At 27.1% G+C, this 15,911-nt stretch overlaps 1 protein-coding gene and 1 long non-coding RNA gene across 2 annotated transcripts; one reads left to right on the top strand and one right to left on the bottom strand.

Moving 5' to 3' along the window:
• Window positions 1–3,428: 3,428 nt before the first annotated feature.
• Window positions 3,429–4,099, top strand: LOC103842441. The gene has a single exon (XM_009119060.3). The coding sequence runs from the start codon at window positions 3,606–3,608 to the stop codon at window positions 3,852–3,854; it is 249 nt and encodes an 82-aa protein (XP_009117308.1). The 5' UTR covers window positions 3,429–3,605; the 3' UTR covers window positions 3,855–4,099.
• A 5,203-nt stretch (window positions 4,100–9,302) lies between these two features.
• Window positions 9,303–10,073, bottom strand: LOC117128446. The gene is made up of 2 exons (XR_004451745.1): window positions 9,952–10,073; window positions 9,303–9,595 (listed from the first exon to the last, which is right to left on the bottom strand). It is a non-coding gene; the product is annotated as an uncharacterized LOC117128446 (long non-coding RNA).
• Between the last annotated feature and the right edge of the window lie 5,838 nt (window positions 10,074–15,911).

Below are 15,911 nucleotides of genomic sequence, written 5' to 3'. Positions count from 1 at the left end.
TAATTTTATTCAATAATTTATTTTTTTATTGATTGAAATATGGTTATGTGTATAGATAATTGTGTTTTATATAGAAAATATACAAAATTAGTGATTTTGTTAATTTTTATGCACAAATTCAAAATGACATTTAATATGAAACAAAGAGATATATTTTTAAAACATAATTCAAAATTTAATATCAAAATAAATCCAAAAAACTAATCTTAAGTACTAAATAAAACCAATCTAAAAGAATAACAAATTAAGAAAGTGTTCAAATTTTTTATCTCGTTATGAGAGCCTTGGAATGATCTATTTTCATGGTCTTCATCTATTGTAAATCTCAGCTTTTTTGTCATGGAAATCATAATTAGTTATAAGAACATATTACCATTGTTGTCGGTTGTAAAACCAAACAATCAAAGTCGGGTACAAAGCAGAGGTAGGCCGGGTGGATAACAGCAATTTAATGGCATATATTGAACAAGCATCTATACCTGGCCAGCCTTCGCCAGGTGCAGTTATTTCACTAAATTAATATTGTCTGACAATGTTTTTGTATTATGACATGATTGTTTTTACATATGTTAACGCTCCTTGCACAAACATATTTCACAAAAGACTTACACCCAGATTACATATATGCCATTATATACTCTAAAGGGAAAAACACAACAGTATTCTAAATCAGCTTACAAATTCGTTCAAATATGTGATTTCAATATCAAGTTTATGATGTGTAATAGTGATTAGAAGTTTATGATACCGGGGCTTTGATGTTGTTTTATTGAAGTTAATGGCACATATGTCAAAAGTTTAAAGCACGCCCCTCTACCCTCCGGAAAGTGTATGTGCAGTCTACCATCTACCATATTTGGCGCCAACGGAATAATGTGTTGCAAAACCAAACTCATTGTTGAGATGTTCTTGAATCCATGTCCAATTCTTTATGATCCAATTAGTATGATATTGTTAATATTGAGTTTTAGAAAAACTCTTATGAATTTATTTTTGGATTCTTTTTCAAAAAACCTCATACTAATCAAAGTTAAAATTTTTGTTATATATTGGATATTAATTATCTAATTTCTAACGTGAGACCATATTTAGATTAATATCTTCATTTTTCTCTTCAAACTAAAGGCTATATTCATCTTTTTTCAATGAATTATTTCGGCACTTCGTATCCACTTGCCATGGAAGCATGTTTTTTAAAAAAGGCATTCTCTTTGTATTTTCCTAACATTTCATTCTTAATGATATAAGCGTACTTAGCAAAAGAAAAGGGGTTAAAGCAACTCTTTTAAACGAGGATATATCCCTTATATATTATTTGAGAAGCATTACAACTTTTTTTTTGTAGCCACATGTCATCAATAGGAAGATTCTTAGAATCATTATAGAAATATGTTGGTCCATCTAATTATATAATAAGTTTTTTATTAAAATAACAATAAATTTATTATTAATGTACTTCATTATTTTCTTAAATAAAATTTACGAAATTACCTAATGTGGCTAAAATATATATGGCAATTAATGATTTTGAATAATAAAGATTTGATAAAAATTAGTGTATCTTCTATCATATTTGTTTAATTTTAAACTATTAAATAAATTAAACAACCACAATAACCATATAATCAAAAATTTAAATTTTTCTGTATATGTTATATTTTGAATTTTTAAAAATGACTATAAATTACTAAAACTGTTAAAAGTCTCACATTCAAATGATTACAAAATTATATAAGTAAAAAGTATAATTTAATTAATTATTAATATAAATATATATATCGTTTTAAATTAAACTATAAACCATATAAAATACATAAATCTTTTAGTTTCAAAATTTACTTTGAACAATTTTTTAGTAAAAGTTTTGAACGAACATTGACAACTTATTTTTTTAAATTATAAATTATTAATACTATTAATCCCACAATAAAAATTTTGATATCAGTAATTTAATTTTTATCTATAAAAGATACAAATGATGAAAAAAACTATATGAATAGAAATCATCATTTAATAGATATTAATATTAAAAATATACTAAAATATACTATGTATGTTAGTATCATTTAAATTTAATTACATATCCTATCAAATATTAAAAAAAATTGGATTAATAAATTGATTTATATGTTCACACCAATTTAATTATATATTTAGTAGTTACTGACTTTTAATTATTCAATATATATTTATTATTTTATAATATGTAAAAATATTTAATACATAAAATAATTTTTATATATAATGTTCATTCCGCGTAAGGCGCAGATCTTAACCTAGTCAGCTTATTATACCCTAAAATAGTGAGAGATACAATTTCTTTGATAAATGATTCGATATTATTTATATTTTCTGAGAATATTATCCAAAGATATTTGTCGAAATTGATAAAAGATAACTATTATATAAAAATAGAAAATACGGGTTCAACCAAAATGGATACTGTCGAATCAAAATATGTATTTTAGTAATCAAAACTCGAATTTTAGACAGGTTTAGCCAGATATGCGATGAATTATTATTTTTATACCAAACCCAATAAAATCTGAATATAATCAAAACCGAACTTTAAAAATATTCAGAAAGAATTACCCAAACCAGAACTCAATTGAATTTGAATCCAGTCTAATTAAACACTTGAACCCTCATGTCTATTATGTATGTAGTCTGGACATACACTACATAAATATGAACAAAACTTGGGTTCACCCCCTATGGTGAACTCTAAAATTTACCTCTATAATTAACACCAATCAAACTGCCATGTAGGATTAGGATAAATAGGAATATTAAAACTTAGAAAAAAAAGGAAAATAGCTTTTTAAAAAAAAAATGTTGACGTCTCCGTTAACTAAAGAAACATACGTATTCTTTGTTTCATCAATTAGGTTTTGAGAATTCTATTGAAATTTGATAACAGGAAGCTGTTCCCAAATAATTATTAGCTAAACCCCTTTGACACTAATCCGATGTCCGTACGTACATGGCTTGATTTGAGGTACGTAAGTCATGGTATGTTTGTACATGGCTTGATTTGGATTGGAGAAAAAATCAAAATTCGATTTGAAAGCATAGAATTGGAGACTCAACTTGACAAACACAGCTTCTATCTTCTCTGTGGTTAACAAAGACGGCGATGAAGGAAGCCATCGTTAACAGAGACGGCGACGTTCTTTTTTTTTTTTTTAAAGCTTTTCCTTTTTTTTTCTAAGTTTTAATATTCCTTTTTATCTTAATTCTACCAGGCAGTTTGATTGGTGTTAATTATAGAGGTGAATTTTAGAGTTCACCATAGGGGGTGAACCCAAGTTTTGTTCCATAAATATGTTGACGTTTTCAATGCATGTATTTTTCAACTATATAAATTTATCTTCAGGCCGCTTTATCTCTCGGCCTTAGAGTACATCACTACAGCCCATAACAAATAAAGCTACCGACATCAGCAAGATATTACTTACAAAGCCACGTAGATCAAAATCAACCGCGGAGCTGCCGCGTGTCGGAGACACACGAGCCACAGTGTACTCCATCTTCTATAAGATCAAACAAATCTCATCGTTCATAAGCAGGAACCCAACAACTATAATAGTACAAACAAAAGAAAAATGGAGGCAGAGAAGACACCACCGGCGACGACAGCGACGGAGAAGAAACCTGAGCAAGAAGTTAAAAACGACGACTTGCCGACAAACAGTCCTTACGTGGACGAATCTGGTAGCTTGGAAGATTATAAGATGAAAGCTTATGGAGCCCATGGCCACCAAGAGGTTAAGGCTGGCCTCGGTGGTGGATCTACCGATGCTCCTACTCCTTCAGGTGGAGGAACCACTGCTACTGCTGAGAAAGCTCCTTGAAAGCTTTAAAAACCGTAATAATAATGGGTTTCTTGGATTGTCGAGAAATGTACCAAGATTTGTAGCCACTTTATCCAAATAACTTATCCAAGTTTCGTTGGTAAGGGTTATGTATTTTAACTAAAATGTAATTGCATGTATTACTATAATTTCCAAGTCACATAAGCTGAAATAAATATTATCACATGTTACTTACGAAATGTTTGTGTAACGATTATGTATCTAATAAGATCTTATTTCCGGTTCAAATTGTTCATTATAACCATCAGATAGTTTAGTCGGTCATACACGGAACCCAAGCGTAGAAGACGGTGGGTCAGTAAAGTACGGATATTTTTGTGGACGGTGGAATATATATTTCTTTTTATTCAGATAGTGGGGGCAAGTGGTTGGCTTGAGAGATAGCCACACAAACAGTGGACTTGGTCTCTCTCAAATAAATACATAGGAAATATGTGGCTCACAGTGGATACGTAGTTACTAGAGAAAATGTATATATCAAATAAAATTAGTTCAATATATTACTCTTTTTGGTTCAAAGTTTAATATATATATTTTTTTGGGTTTATTTGTCAAATAATCAAAAAAAAATGAAAAATTAGATTTTGGAAGAGAGAGTAGAGAGAGATAGGAAGAGAAAGTAGGAGAGAAGGGAGGGGATTTTGGTTAGTTAGTGTATTTGAATTTTTTTTCATGTATATAGGGTGCAATTTTCCTATTTTTTTTTTGTAAAACAAAAAAAGTTTAATATATTACTTATAACTAATTAAATAGGTTTTTGAAACATTGAAATAATTAAATGGTTGGTTAAAATTTTGAACTAAAAATACTTAATTTTTTTTTATTTAGGTTGCATGAAAATTATGATGAAAATCCACGTACAGAGTTTGTCGAAAACAAATTTTATTTTAGAAATTTAATAGAAATTTGCATTTTTAATTTTCTCAAATTTCATTTTAGAAATTTAATAAAAACTTGCATTTTTTCTTTGAAAATTTGTGACTTTTTTCGGAAACGTGGAAAAACATTTTAAAACAAATTTTATAATTTGTATTTTTATTTTGAATTAAACTATTTAATATTTAAGTATTAGGATCTGTCATTTTTAAATTTTAGTATGATTTTGATGTTCAAGTCTTACTTTTTCATTTTTGTAAAGTTAACGTAAAATTGTTATTTGTTAATTATATTTTTAGATAAACCAAACAGAATAAATTAATTATACTCACATGTTACTCATTCTTATATATGTATATATATTTATATATTTATAAACGCTTCTACAACGTTTTCATTTCTATAGATTTTAAAAATTATGTTTTCTGAAACGTTTCGTTTCTGCGTATTTGTTTTCTAAACTATGCGATCTATATGTTTTCTTTTAAAAAATTGTATTCCCAGTTTATAGTGGAAAAAATAATAAATTCGAATAACTGTACGATTCAAGAGTTAAATGGTCAGTTTGGCCCTTATATGTACACATAGTTTGGGCATTATATCAGTCCGAAATTTTCATGTTTAATAGGTTTCAGTCGATTAAACCTGTTTTTCCAACGCAGCATGTCTCTGATAATTGGACCTGACTTTTGGGCTTGGTATTGAAAATAAAAATCGACAACAGTTCTTCCATAACAAATGGAAAATCTATGTATAGTGGAGGAAAGTCTCCAGTTTAAAGGTTCTTAGCTAAGTAAATCCATGCAATTTTCGTATTTGGTCAAGTTCAGTGCATGCCAATAGGTTTGGAAGCAAATTGTTCCATGCTTAAAGAGACAAAAACTCATGGAATGACGATGGAGTATCTCTTATTACCTTTGTCTCACCTCTCTTTGGCTATTCTTGGTTTGAATTTTCATATCTTTTCTAATAGGATTAGAGCAGCATAAACGGTAAAAAGTGTGAAGATATATTGATATTCTAATTATATAAATATATATATATTTTTTCTACACCTGTTAAAAAATTAATAAAGTGACATGTTCTTTTTTTTTTGAGAAAAAACAGCAAACACCACTTACCTCCTTACGAAAATAGTGAGTTTTTAGTAAATGCTCTATATATGAAGCTTATAATCAATAAATTTGTTTTAAAATTTAAAACCACTTTATACATTTGTATTAATGTATTATAAACTCTTTTTCATGGTACATGGACATCGTTCTAATTTTTTATCGATTAATTTAGCAAAACTACAAATACTCCCTAAATCATTAGACTAACCACTATAAAATTGTTATTCCTTAGAGAAACGGAGACAACAAAGGTTCCAAACCTCAATGAACTTCATCCTATGTTATTACATGATTCAACTATGTATTAAAACAGTATTGTCCAATTTGTTGAATTTTTCTAAAAATCTATATGTTAACCATGACGAAAATATTGAGTTTTCGGTAAATGCTCTATATATTGAAGCCTATAATCTTTAAATTTGTTTTAAAAACCACATTATACATTTGAATTAATTTATGATAAACTCCTTTCATGGTACATGAACATCGTTCTAATTTTTTATCAATTAATTTAGCAAAACTGCAAATACTCCCTAAATCATTGGACTAACCACTATAAAATTGCTATTTCCTAGAGAAACGGAGACAACAAAGGTTCCAAACATCTTTGAACTTCATTATATGTTATTAGTGGATTAAAATATGTATTAAAACAGAATTGTCATATTTTTTTATTTTTTCTCAAAATCTATGTGTAAATGCTCTATATATGAAGCCTATAATCAATAAATTTGTTTTAAAATTTAAAACCACATTATACATTTGTATTAATATATGATAAACTATTTTTCATGGTACATGGACATCGTTCTAATTTTTTATCAATTAATTTAGTAAAACTGCAAATACTCCCTAAATCATTGGACTAACCACTATAAAATTGCTATTCCCTAGAGAAACGGAGACAACAAAGGTTCCAAACCTCTATGAACTTCATCATATGTTATTACATGATTCAAATATATATTTACACAGTATTGTCAAATTTTTTGAAATTTTCTCAAAATCTATGTGTTACCCCCAACGAAAATAGTGAGTTTTCGGTAAATGCTCTATATATTGAAGCCTATAATCTTTTAATTCGTTTTAAAATTTAAAACCACATCATACATTTGTATTAATGTATGATAAACTCCTTTTCATGGTACATGGACATCGTTCTAATTTTTTATCCATTAATTTAGCAAAACTGCAAATACTCCCTAAATCATTGGAATAACTACTATAAAATTGCTATTCCCAAGAGAAACGGAGACAATAAAAGTTCCAAACCTCTTTGAACTTCATCATATGTTATTAGCGGATTCAACTATGTATTGAAACAGTATTGTCAAAAATTTGAATTTTTCTCAAAATCTATGTGTGAACCCCTAAGAATATAATGAGTTTTCGGTAAATGCTCTATATATTGAAGCTTATAATCTTTAAATTTGTTTTAAAACTTAAAACCACATTAAAAATTTGTATTAATGTATGATAATCTCCTTTTCATGGTACATGGACATCGTTCTAATTTTTTATCAATTAATTTAGCAAAACTGCAAATACTCTCTAAATTATTGGACTAACCACTATAAAATTGTTATTCCCTAGAGAAACGGAGACAACAAAGGTTCCAAACCTCTTTGAACTTCATCATATGATATTACATGATTCAACTATGTATTAAAACAGTATTGTCAAAAAATTTGATTTTTTTTCAAAATCTATGTGTTAACCCCTACGAAAATAATGAGTTTTCAGTAAATGCTCTATATATTGAAGCCTATGATCTTTAAATTTGTTTTAAATTTAAAACCACATTATACATTTGTATTAATGTATGATAAACTTCTTTTCATGGTACATGGACATCGTTCTAATTTTTTATCAATTAATTTAGCAAAACTGCAAATACTCCCTAAATCATTGGACTAACCACTATAAAATTGTTATTCTCTAGAGAAACGGAGAAAACAAAGGTTCCAAACCTGTTTGAACTTCATCATATGATATTACATGATTCAACTATGTATTAAAACAGTATTGTCAAAAAAATTGAATTTTTCTCAAAATCTATGTGTTAACACCCCTAAGAAAATAATGAGTTTTCGGTAAATGCTCTTATATATTGAGGCCTATAATCTTTAAATTTGTTTTAAAATTTAAAACCACATTATGCATTTGTATTAATTTATGATAAACTTCTTTCATGGTACATGGACATCGTTATAATTTTTTATCCATCAATTTAGCAAAACTTCAAATACTCCCTAAAGCATTGGACTAACCATAATAAAATTGCAATTCCCTAGAGAAACGAAGACAACAAAGGTTTCAAACCTCTTTGAACTTCATCATATATTATTACAGGATTAATTTATGTATTTAAACAGTATTGTCATATATTTTGATTTTTTCTCAAAATCTATGTGTTAACCCTTACGAAAATATTGAGTTTTCAATAAATGCTCTATATATTGAAGCCTATAATCTTAAAATTTGTTTTAAATTTAAAACCACATAATAAATTTGTATTAATATATGATAAACTCCTTTTATAGTACATGGACATCGTTCTAAATTTTTATCAATTAATTTAGCAAAACTGCAAATACTCCCTAAATCATTGGACTAACCACTATAAAATTGCTATTTCCAAGAGAAACGGAGACAAGAAAGGTTCCAAACCTCTTTGAACTTCATCATATGTTATTAGCGGATTCAACTATGTATTGAAACAGTATTTTCAAAATTTTGAATTTTTTCTCAAAATCTTAGTGTTAACCCCTAAGAAAATAATGAGTTTTCGGTAAATGCTCTATATATTGAAGCCTATAATATTTAAATTTGTTTTAAAATTTAAAACCACAGTATACATTTGTATTATCGTATGATAATCTCCTTTTCATGGTACATGGACATCGTTCTAATTTTTTATCAATTAATTTAGCAAAACTGCAAATACTCCCTAAATCATTGGACTAACCACTATAAAATTGTTATTCCCTAGAGAAACGGAGGCAACAAAGGTTCCAAACCTCTTTGAACTTAATCATATGATATTACAAGATTCAACTATGTATTAAAATAGTATTGTCAAAAAGTTTGAAATTTTTCCAAAATCTATGTGTTAACCCCCTACGAAAATAATGAGTTTTCGGTAAATGCTCTATATATTGAAGCATATAATCTTTAAATTTGTTTTAAATTTAAAACCAAATTATACATTTTTATTAATGTATGATAAATTTCTTTTCATGGTACATGGACATCGTTCTAATTTTTTATCCATTAATTTAGCAAAACTGCAAATACTCCCTAAATCATTGGACTAACCAGTATAAAATTGCAATTCCCTAGAGAAACGGAGACAACAAATGTTACAAACCTCTTTGAACTTTATCATATGTTATTAGAAGGTTCAACTATGTATTAAAACAGTATTTTAAAAAAATTTGATTTTTTCTCAAAATCTATTTGTTAACCCTTACGAAAATAATGAGTTTTCGGTAAATGCTCTATATATTGAAGCCTATAATCTTTAAATTTGTTTTAAAATTTAAAACCACATTATACATTTTTATTAATGTATGATAAACTCCTATTCATGGTACATGGACATCGTTCTAATTTTTTATCCATTAATTTTGCAAAACTTCAAATACTCCCTTAAGCATTGGACTAACCCTTATAAAATTGTTATTCCTTAGAGAAACGGAGACAACAAAGGTTCCAAACCTCTTTGAACTTCATCATATGATATTACAATATTCAAATATGTATTAAAACAATATTGTCAAAAAATTTGATTTTTTTTCAAAATCTATGTCTACCCCTACGAAAATAATGAGTTTTCGCCTTTTCGGTAAATGCTCTATATATTGAAGCATATAATTTTTAAATTTGTTTTAAATTTAAAACCAAATTATACATTTGTATTAATGTATGATAAACTTGTTTTCATGGTACATGGACATCGTTCTAATTTTTTATCCATTAATTTAGTAAAACATCAAATACTCCATAAATCATTGGACTAACCACTATAAAATTGCTATTCCCTAGAGAAACGGAGACAACAAAAGTTTCAAATCTCTTTGAACTTCATCATATGTTATTACATAATTCAAATATGTATTAAAACAGTATTGTCAAATTTTTTGAATTTTTTTTCAAAATCTATGTGAACCCCCCTACGAAAATAGTGAGTTTTCGGTAAATGCTCTATATATGAAGCATATAATCTTTAAATTTGTTTTAAAATTTAAAACCACATTAAACATTTGTATTAATGTATGATAAACTACTTTTCATGGTACATGAACATTGTTCTAATTTTTTATCAATTAATTTAGCAAAACTGCAAATACTCCCTAAATCATTGGACTAACCAATATAAAATTGCTATTCCCTGGAGAAATGGAGGCAACAAAGGTTCTAAACCTCTTTAAACTTCATCATATGTTATGACATGATTAAAATATGTATTAAAACAGTATTGTCAAATTTTTTGAATATTTCTCAAAATCTATGTGTACCCCCCCTCCCCTTACGAAAATAGTGAGTTTTCGTTAAATGCTCTATATATGAAGTCTATAATCTTTAAATTTGTTTTAAAATTTAAAACCACATTATACATTTGTATTAATATATGATAAACTCTTTTTATGGTACATGGACATCGTTCTAATTTTTTTATCGATTAATTTAGCAAAACTGCAAATACTCCATAAATCATTAGATTAACCACTATAAAATTGTTATTCCCTAGAGAAACGGAGACAACAAAGGTTCCAAACCTCAATGAACTTCATCCTACGTTATTACATGATTAAACCATGTATTAAAACAGTATTGTACTATTTTTTGAATTTTTCTAAAAATCTATATGTTAACCATGACGAAAATATTGAGTTTTCGGTAAATGCTCTATATATTGAAGCCTATAATCTTTAAATTTGTTTTAAAATTTTAAACCACATTATACATTTGTATTAATGTATGATAAACTCTTTTTCATGGTACATGGACATCGTCCTAATTTTTTATCCATTAATTTAGCAAAACTGCAAATACTCCTTAAATCATTAGACTAACCACAATAAAATTGATATTCCCAAGAGTAACGGAGACAACAAAGGTTCCAAACCTCTTTGAACTTCATCATATGTTATTACATGATTCAAATATGTATTAAAACAGTATTTTAAAATTTTTTGAATTTTTCTCAAAATCTATGTGTTAACACCCCTACGAAAATAGTGAGTTTTCGGTAAATGATCTATATATGAAGCCAATAATATTTTAATTCGTTTTATAATTTATAACCACATTATACATTTGTATTAATTTATGATAAACTCCTTTTCATGGTACATGTAAATCGTTCTAATTTTTTATCAATTAATTTAGCAAAACTGCAAATACTCCTTAAATCATTAGACTAACCACTATAAAATTGCTATTCCCTAGAGAAACGGAGACAACAAAGGTTCCAAACCTCTTTGAACTTCATCATATTTTATTACGTGATTCAAATATGTATTAAAACAGTACTTTCAATTTTTTTGAATTTTTTTTCAAAATCTATGTGTTAACCGCTACGAAAATAGTGAGTTTTCAGTAAATTCTCTATATATGAAGCCTATAATCTTTAAATTTATTTTAAAATTTAGAACCACATTATACCTTTGTTTTAATGTATGATAAACTTCTTTTCATGGTACATGGACAGCATTCTAATTTTTTATCCCTTAATTTAACAAAACTGCAAATACTCCCTAAATCATTGGACTAACCACTATAAAATTGCTATTCCCTAGAGAAACGGAGACAACAAAGGTTCCAAACCTCTTTGAACTTCATCATATGTTATTACATGATTCAACTATGCATTAAAACAGTATTGTCAAATTTTTGAATTTTTCTCAAAATCTATATGTACCCCCTACGAAAATAGTGAGTTTTCGGTAAATGCTCTATATATGAAGCCTATAATCTTTTAATTCGTTTTAAAATTTATAACCACATTATACATTTGTATTAATTTATGATAAACTAATTTTTATGGTACATGGACATCGTTCTAATTTTTAATCAATTAATTTAGCAAAACTGTAAATACTCCCTAAATCATTGGACTAACCACAATAAATTGCTATTCCTTAGAGAAACGGAAACAACAAAGGTTCCAAACCTCTTTGAACTTCATAATATTTTATTACATGATTCAAATATGTATTAAAACAGTATTCTCAAATTTTTTGAATTTTTCTCAAAATCTATGTGTACCTACGAAAATAGTGAGTTTTCGGTAAATGCTCTATATATGAAGCCTATAATCTTTTAATTCGTTTTAAAATTTATAACCACATTATACATTTTTATTAATTTATGATAAACTCCTTTTCATGGTACATGAACATCGTTCTAATTTTTTATCAATTATTTTTACAAAACTGCAAATACTCCCTAAATCATTGGACTAACCAATATAAAATTGCTATTCCCTGGAGAAATGGAGGCAACAAAGGTTCTAAACCTCTTTGAACTTAATCATATGATATTACAAGATTCAACTATGTATTAAAATAGTATTGTCAAAAAGTTTGAAATTTTTTCAAAATCTATGTGTTAACCCCCTACGAAAATAATGAGTTTTCGGTAAATGCTCTATATATTGAAGCATATAATCTTTAAATTTGTTTTAAATTTAAAACCAAATTATAATTTTTTATTAATGTATTATAAACTTCTTTTCATGGTACATGGACACCGTTCTAAATTTTTATCTATTAATCTAGCAAAACTGCAAATACTCCCTAAATCATTGGACTAACCAGTATAAAATTGCAATTCCCTAGAGAAACGGAGACAACAAATGTTACAAACCTCTTTGAACTTTATCATATGTTATTAGAAGGTTCAACTATGTATTAAAACAGTATTTTCAAAAAATTTGATTTTTTCTCAAAATCTATTTGTTAACCCTTACGAAAATAATGAGTTTTCGGTAAATGCTCTATATATTGAAGCCTATAATCTTTAAATTTGTTTTAAAATTTAAAACCACATTATACATTTTTATTAATGTATGATAAACTTCTTTTCATGGTACATGGACATCGTTCTAATTTTTTATCCATTAATTTAGGAAAACAGCAAATACTCCTTAAATCATTGGACTAACCAGTATAAAATTGCTATTCCCTAGAGAAACAGAGACAACAAATGTTACAAACCTCTTTGAACTTTATCATATGTTATTAGAAGGTTCAAGTATGTATTAAAACAGTATTTTCAAAAAAATTGATTTTTTCTCAAAATCTATTTGTTAACCCCCACGAAAATAATGAGTTTTCGGTAAATGCTCTATATATTGAAGCCTATAATCTTTAAATTTGTTTTAAAATTTAAAACCACATTATAAATTTTTATTAATGTATGATAAACTCCTATTCATGGTACATGGACATCGTTCTAATTTTTTATCCATTAATTTTGCAAAACTGCAAATACTCCCTTAAGCATTGGACTAACCCTTATAAAATTGTTATTCTTTAGAGACGGAGACAACAAAGGTTCCAAACCTCTTTGAACTTCATCATATGATATTACAATATTCAACTAATGTATAAAACAATATTGTCAAAAAAATTGATTTTTTTTCAAAATCTATGTGTACCCCTACGAAATAATGAGTTTTCGCGTTTTCGGTAAATGCTCTATATATTGAAGCATATAATTTTTAAATTTGTTTTAAATTTAAAACCAAATTATATATTTGTATTAATGTATGATAAGCTTGTTTTCATGGTACATGGACATCGTTCTAATTTTTTATCCATTAATTTAGCAAAACATCGAATACTCCATAAATCATTGGACAAACCACAATAAAATTGCTATTCCCTAGAGAAACGGAGACAACAAAAGTTTCAAATCTCTTTGAACTTCATCATATGTTATTACATAAGTCAAATATGTATTAAAACAGTATTGTCAAATTTTTTGAATTTTTCTCAAAATCTATGTGAACCCCCCTACGAAAATAGTGAGTTTTCGGTAAATGCTCTATATATGAAGCCTATAATCTTTAAATTTGTTTTAAAATTTAAAACCACATCATACATTTGTATTAATGTATGATAAACTCCTTTTCATGGTACATGGACAATGTTCTAATTTTTTATCCATTAATTTAGCAAAACTGCAAATACTCCCTAAATCATTGGACTAACCAGTATAAAATTGCAATTCCCTAGAGAAACGGAGACAACAAATGTTACAAACCTCTTTGAACTTTATCATATGTTATTAGAAGGTTCAACTATGTATTAAAACAGTATTTTCAAAAAATTTGATTTTTTCTCAAAATCTATTTGTTAACCCTTACGAAAATAATGAGTTTTTGGTAAATGCTCTATATATTGAAGCCTATAATCTTTAAATTTGATTTAAAATTTAAAACCACATTATACATTTTTATTAATGTATGATAAACTTCTTTTCATGGTACATGGACATCGGTCTAATTTTTTATCCATTAATTTAGCAAAACTGCAAATACTCCCTAAATCATTGGACTAACCAGTATAAAATTGCTATTCCCTAGAGAAACGGAGACAACAAATGTTACAAACCTCTTTGAACATTATCATATGTTATTAGAAGGTTCAACTATGTATTAAAACAGTATTTTCAAAAATTTTTTGATTTTTTCTCAAACTATTTGTTACTCCTACAAAATAATGAGTTTTCGGTAAATGCTCTATATATTGAAGCCTATAATCTTTAAATTTGTTTTAAAATTTAAAACCACATTATACATTTTTATTAATGTATGATAAACTCTTATTCATGGTACATGGACATCGTTCTAATTTTTTATACATTAGTTTTGCAAAACTGCAAATACTCCCTTAAGCATTGGACTAACCCTTATACAATTGTTATTCCTTTGAGGAACGGAGACAACAAAGGTTCCAAACCTCTTTGAACTTCATCATATGATATTACAATATTCAACTATGTATTAAAACAATATTGTCAAAAATTTTGATTTTTTTTTCAAAATCTATGTGTACCCCTACGAAAATAATGAGTTTTCGCCTTTTCGGTAATGCTCTATATATTGAAGCATATAATTTTTAAATTTGTTTTAAATTTAAAACCAAATTATACTTTTGTATTAATGTATGATAAACTTGTTTTCATGGTACATGGACATCGTTCTATTTTTTTATCCATTAATTTAGCAAAACATCAAATACTCCATAAATCATTGGACTAACCACTATAAAATTGCTATTCCCCGAGAAACGGAGACAACAAAAGTTTCAAATCTCTTTGAACTTCATCATATGTTATTACATAATTCAAATATGTATTTAAACAGTATTGTCAAATTTTTTGAATTTTTCTCAAAATCTATGTGAACCCCCCTACGAAAATAGTGAGTTTTCGGTAAATGCTCTATATATGAAGCATATAATCTTTAAATTTGTTTTAAAATTTAAAACCACATTATACATTTGTATTAATGTATGATAAACTACTTTTCATGGTACATGAACTTTGTTCTAATTTTTTATCAATTAATTTAGCAAAACTGCAAGTACTCCCTAAATCATTGGACTAACCAATATAAAATTGCTATTCCCTGGAGAAACGGAGGCAACAAAGGTTCCAAACCTCTTTAACTTCATCATATGTTATTACATGATTCAAATATGTATTAAAACAGTATTGTCAAATTTTTTGAATATTTCTCAAATCTATGTGTACCCCCCCTCCCCTTACGAAAATAGTGAGTTTTCGTTAAATGCTCTATATATGAAGCCTATAATCTTTAAATTTGTTTTAAAATTTAAAACCACATTATACATTTGTATTAATTATGATAAACTCTTTTTTCATGGTACATGGACATCGTTCTAATTTTTTATCGATTAATTTAGCAAAACTGCAAATACTCCCTAAATAATTAGACTAACCACTATAAAATTGTTATTCCCTAGAGAAACGGAGACAACAAAGGTTCCAAACCTCTTTGAACTTCATC

This window comes from Brassica rapa, chromosome A09 (assembly GCF_000309985.2).
Source record: "Brassica rapa cultivar Chiifu-401-42 chromosome A09, CAAS_Brap_v3.01, whole genome shotgun sequence".
Lineage (NCBI taxonomy): Eukaryota > Viridiplantae > Streptophyta > Magnoliopsida > Brassicales > Brassicaceae > Brassica > Brassica rapa.
This window is presented reverse-complemented; position numbering and strand designations above follow the sequence as displayed.

Excerpts from the sequence above, each read along its gene's own strand:
- LOC103842441 (XM_009119060.3), top strand. The coding sequence starts at position 3,606 with ATGGAGGCAGAGAAGACACCACCGGCGACGACAGCGACGGAGAAGAAA.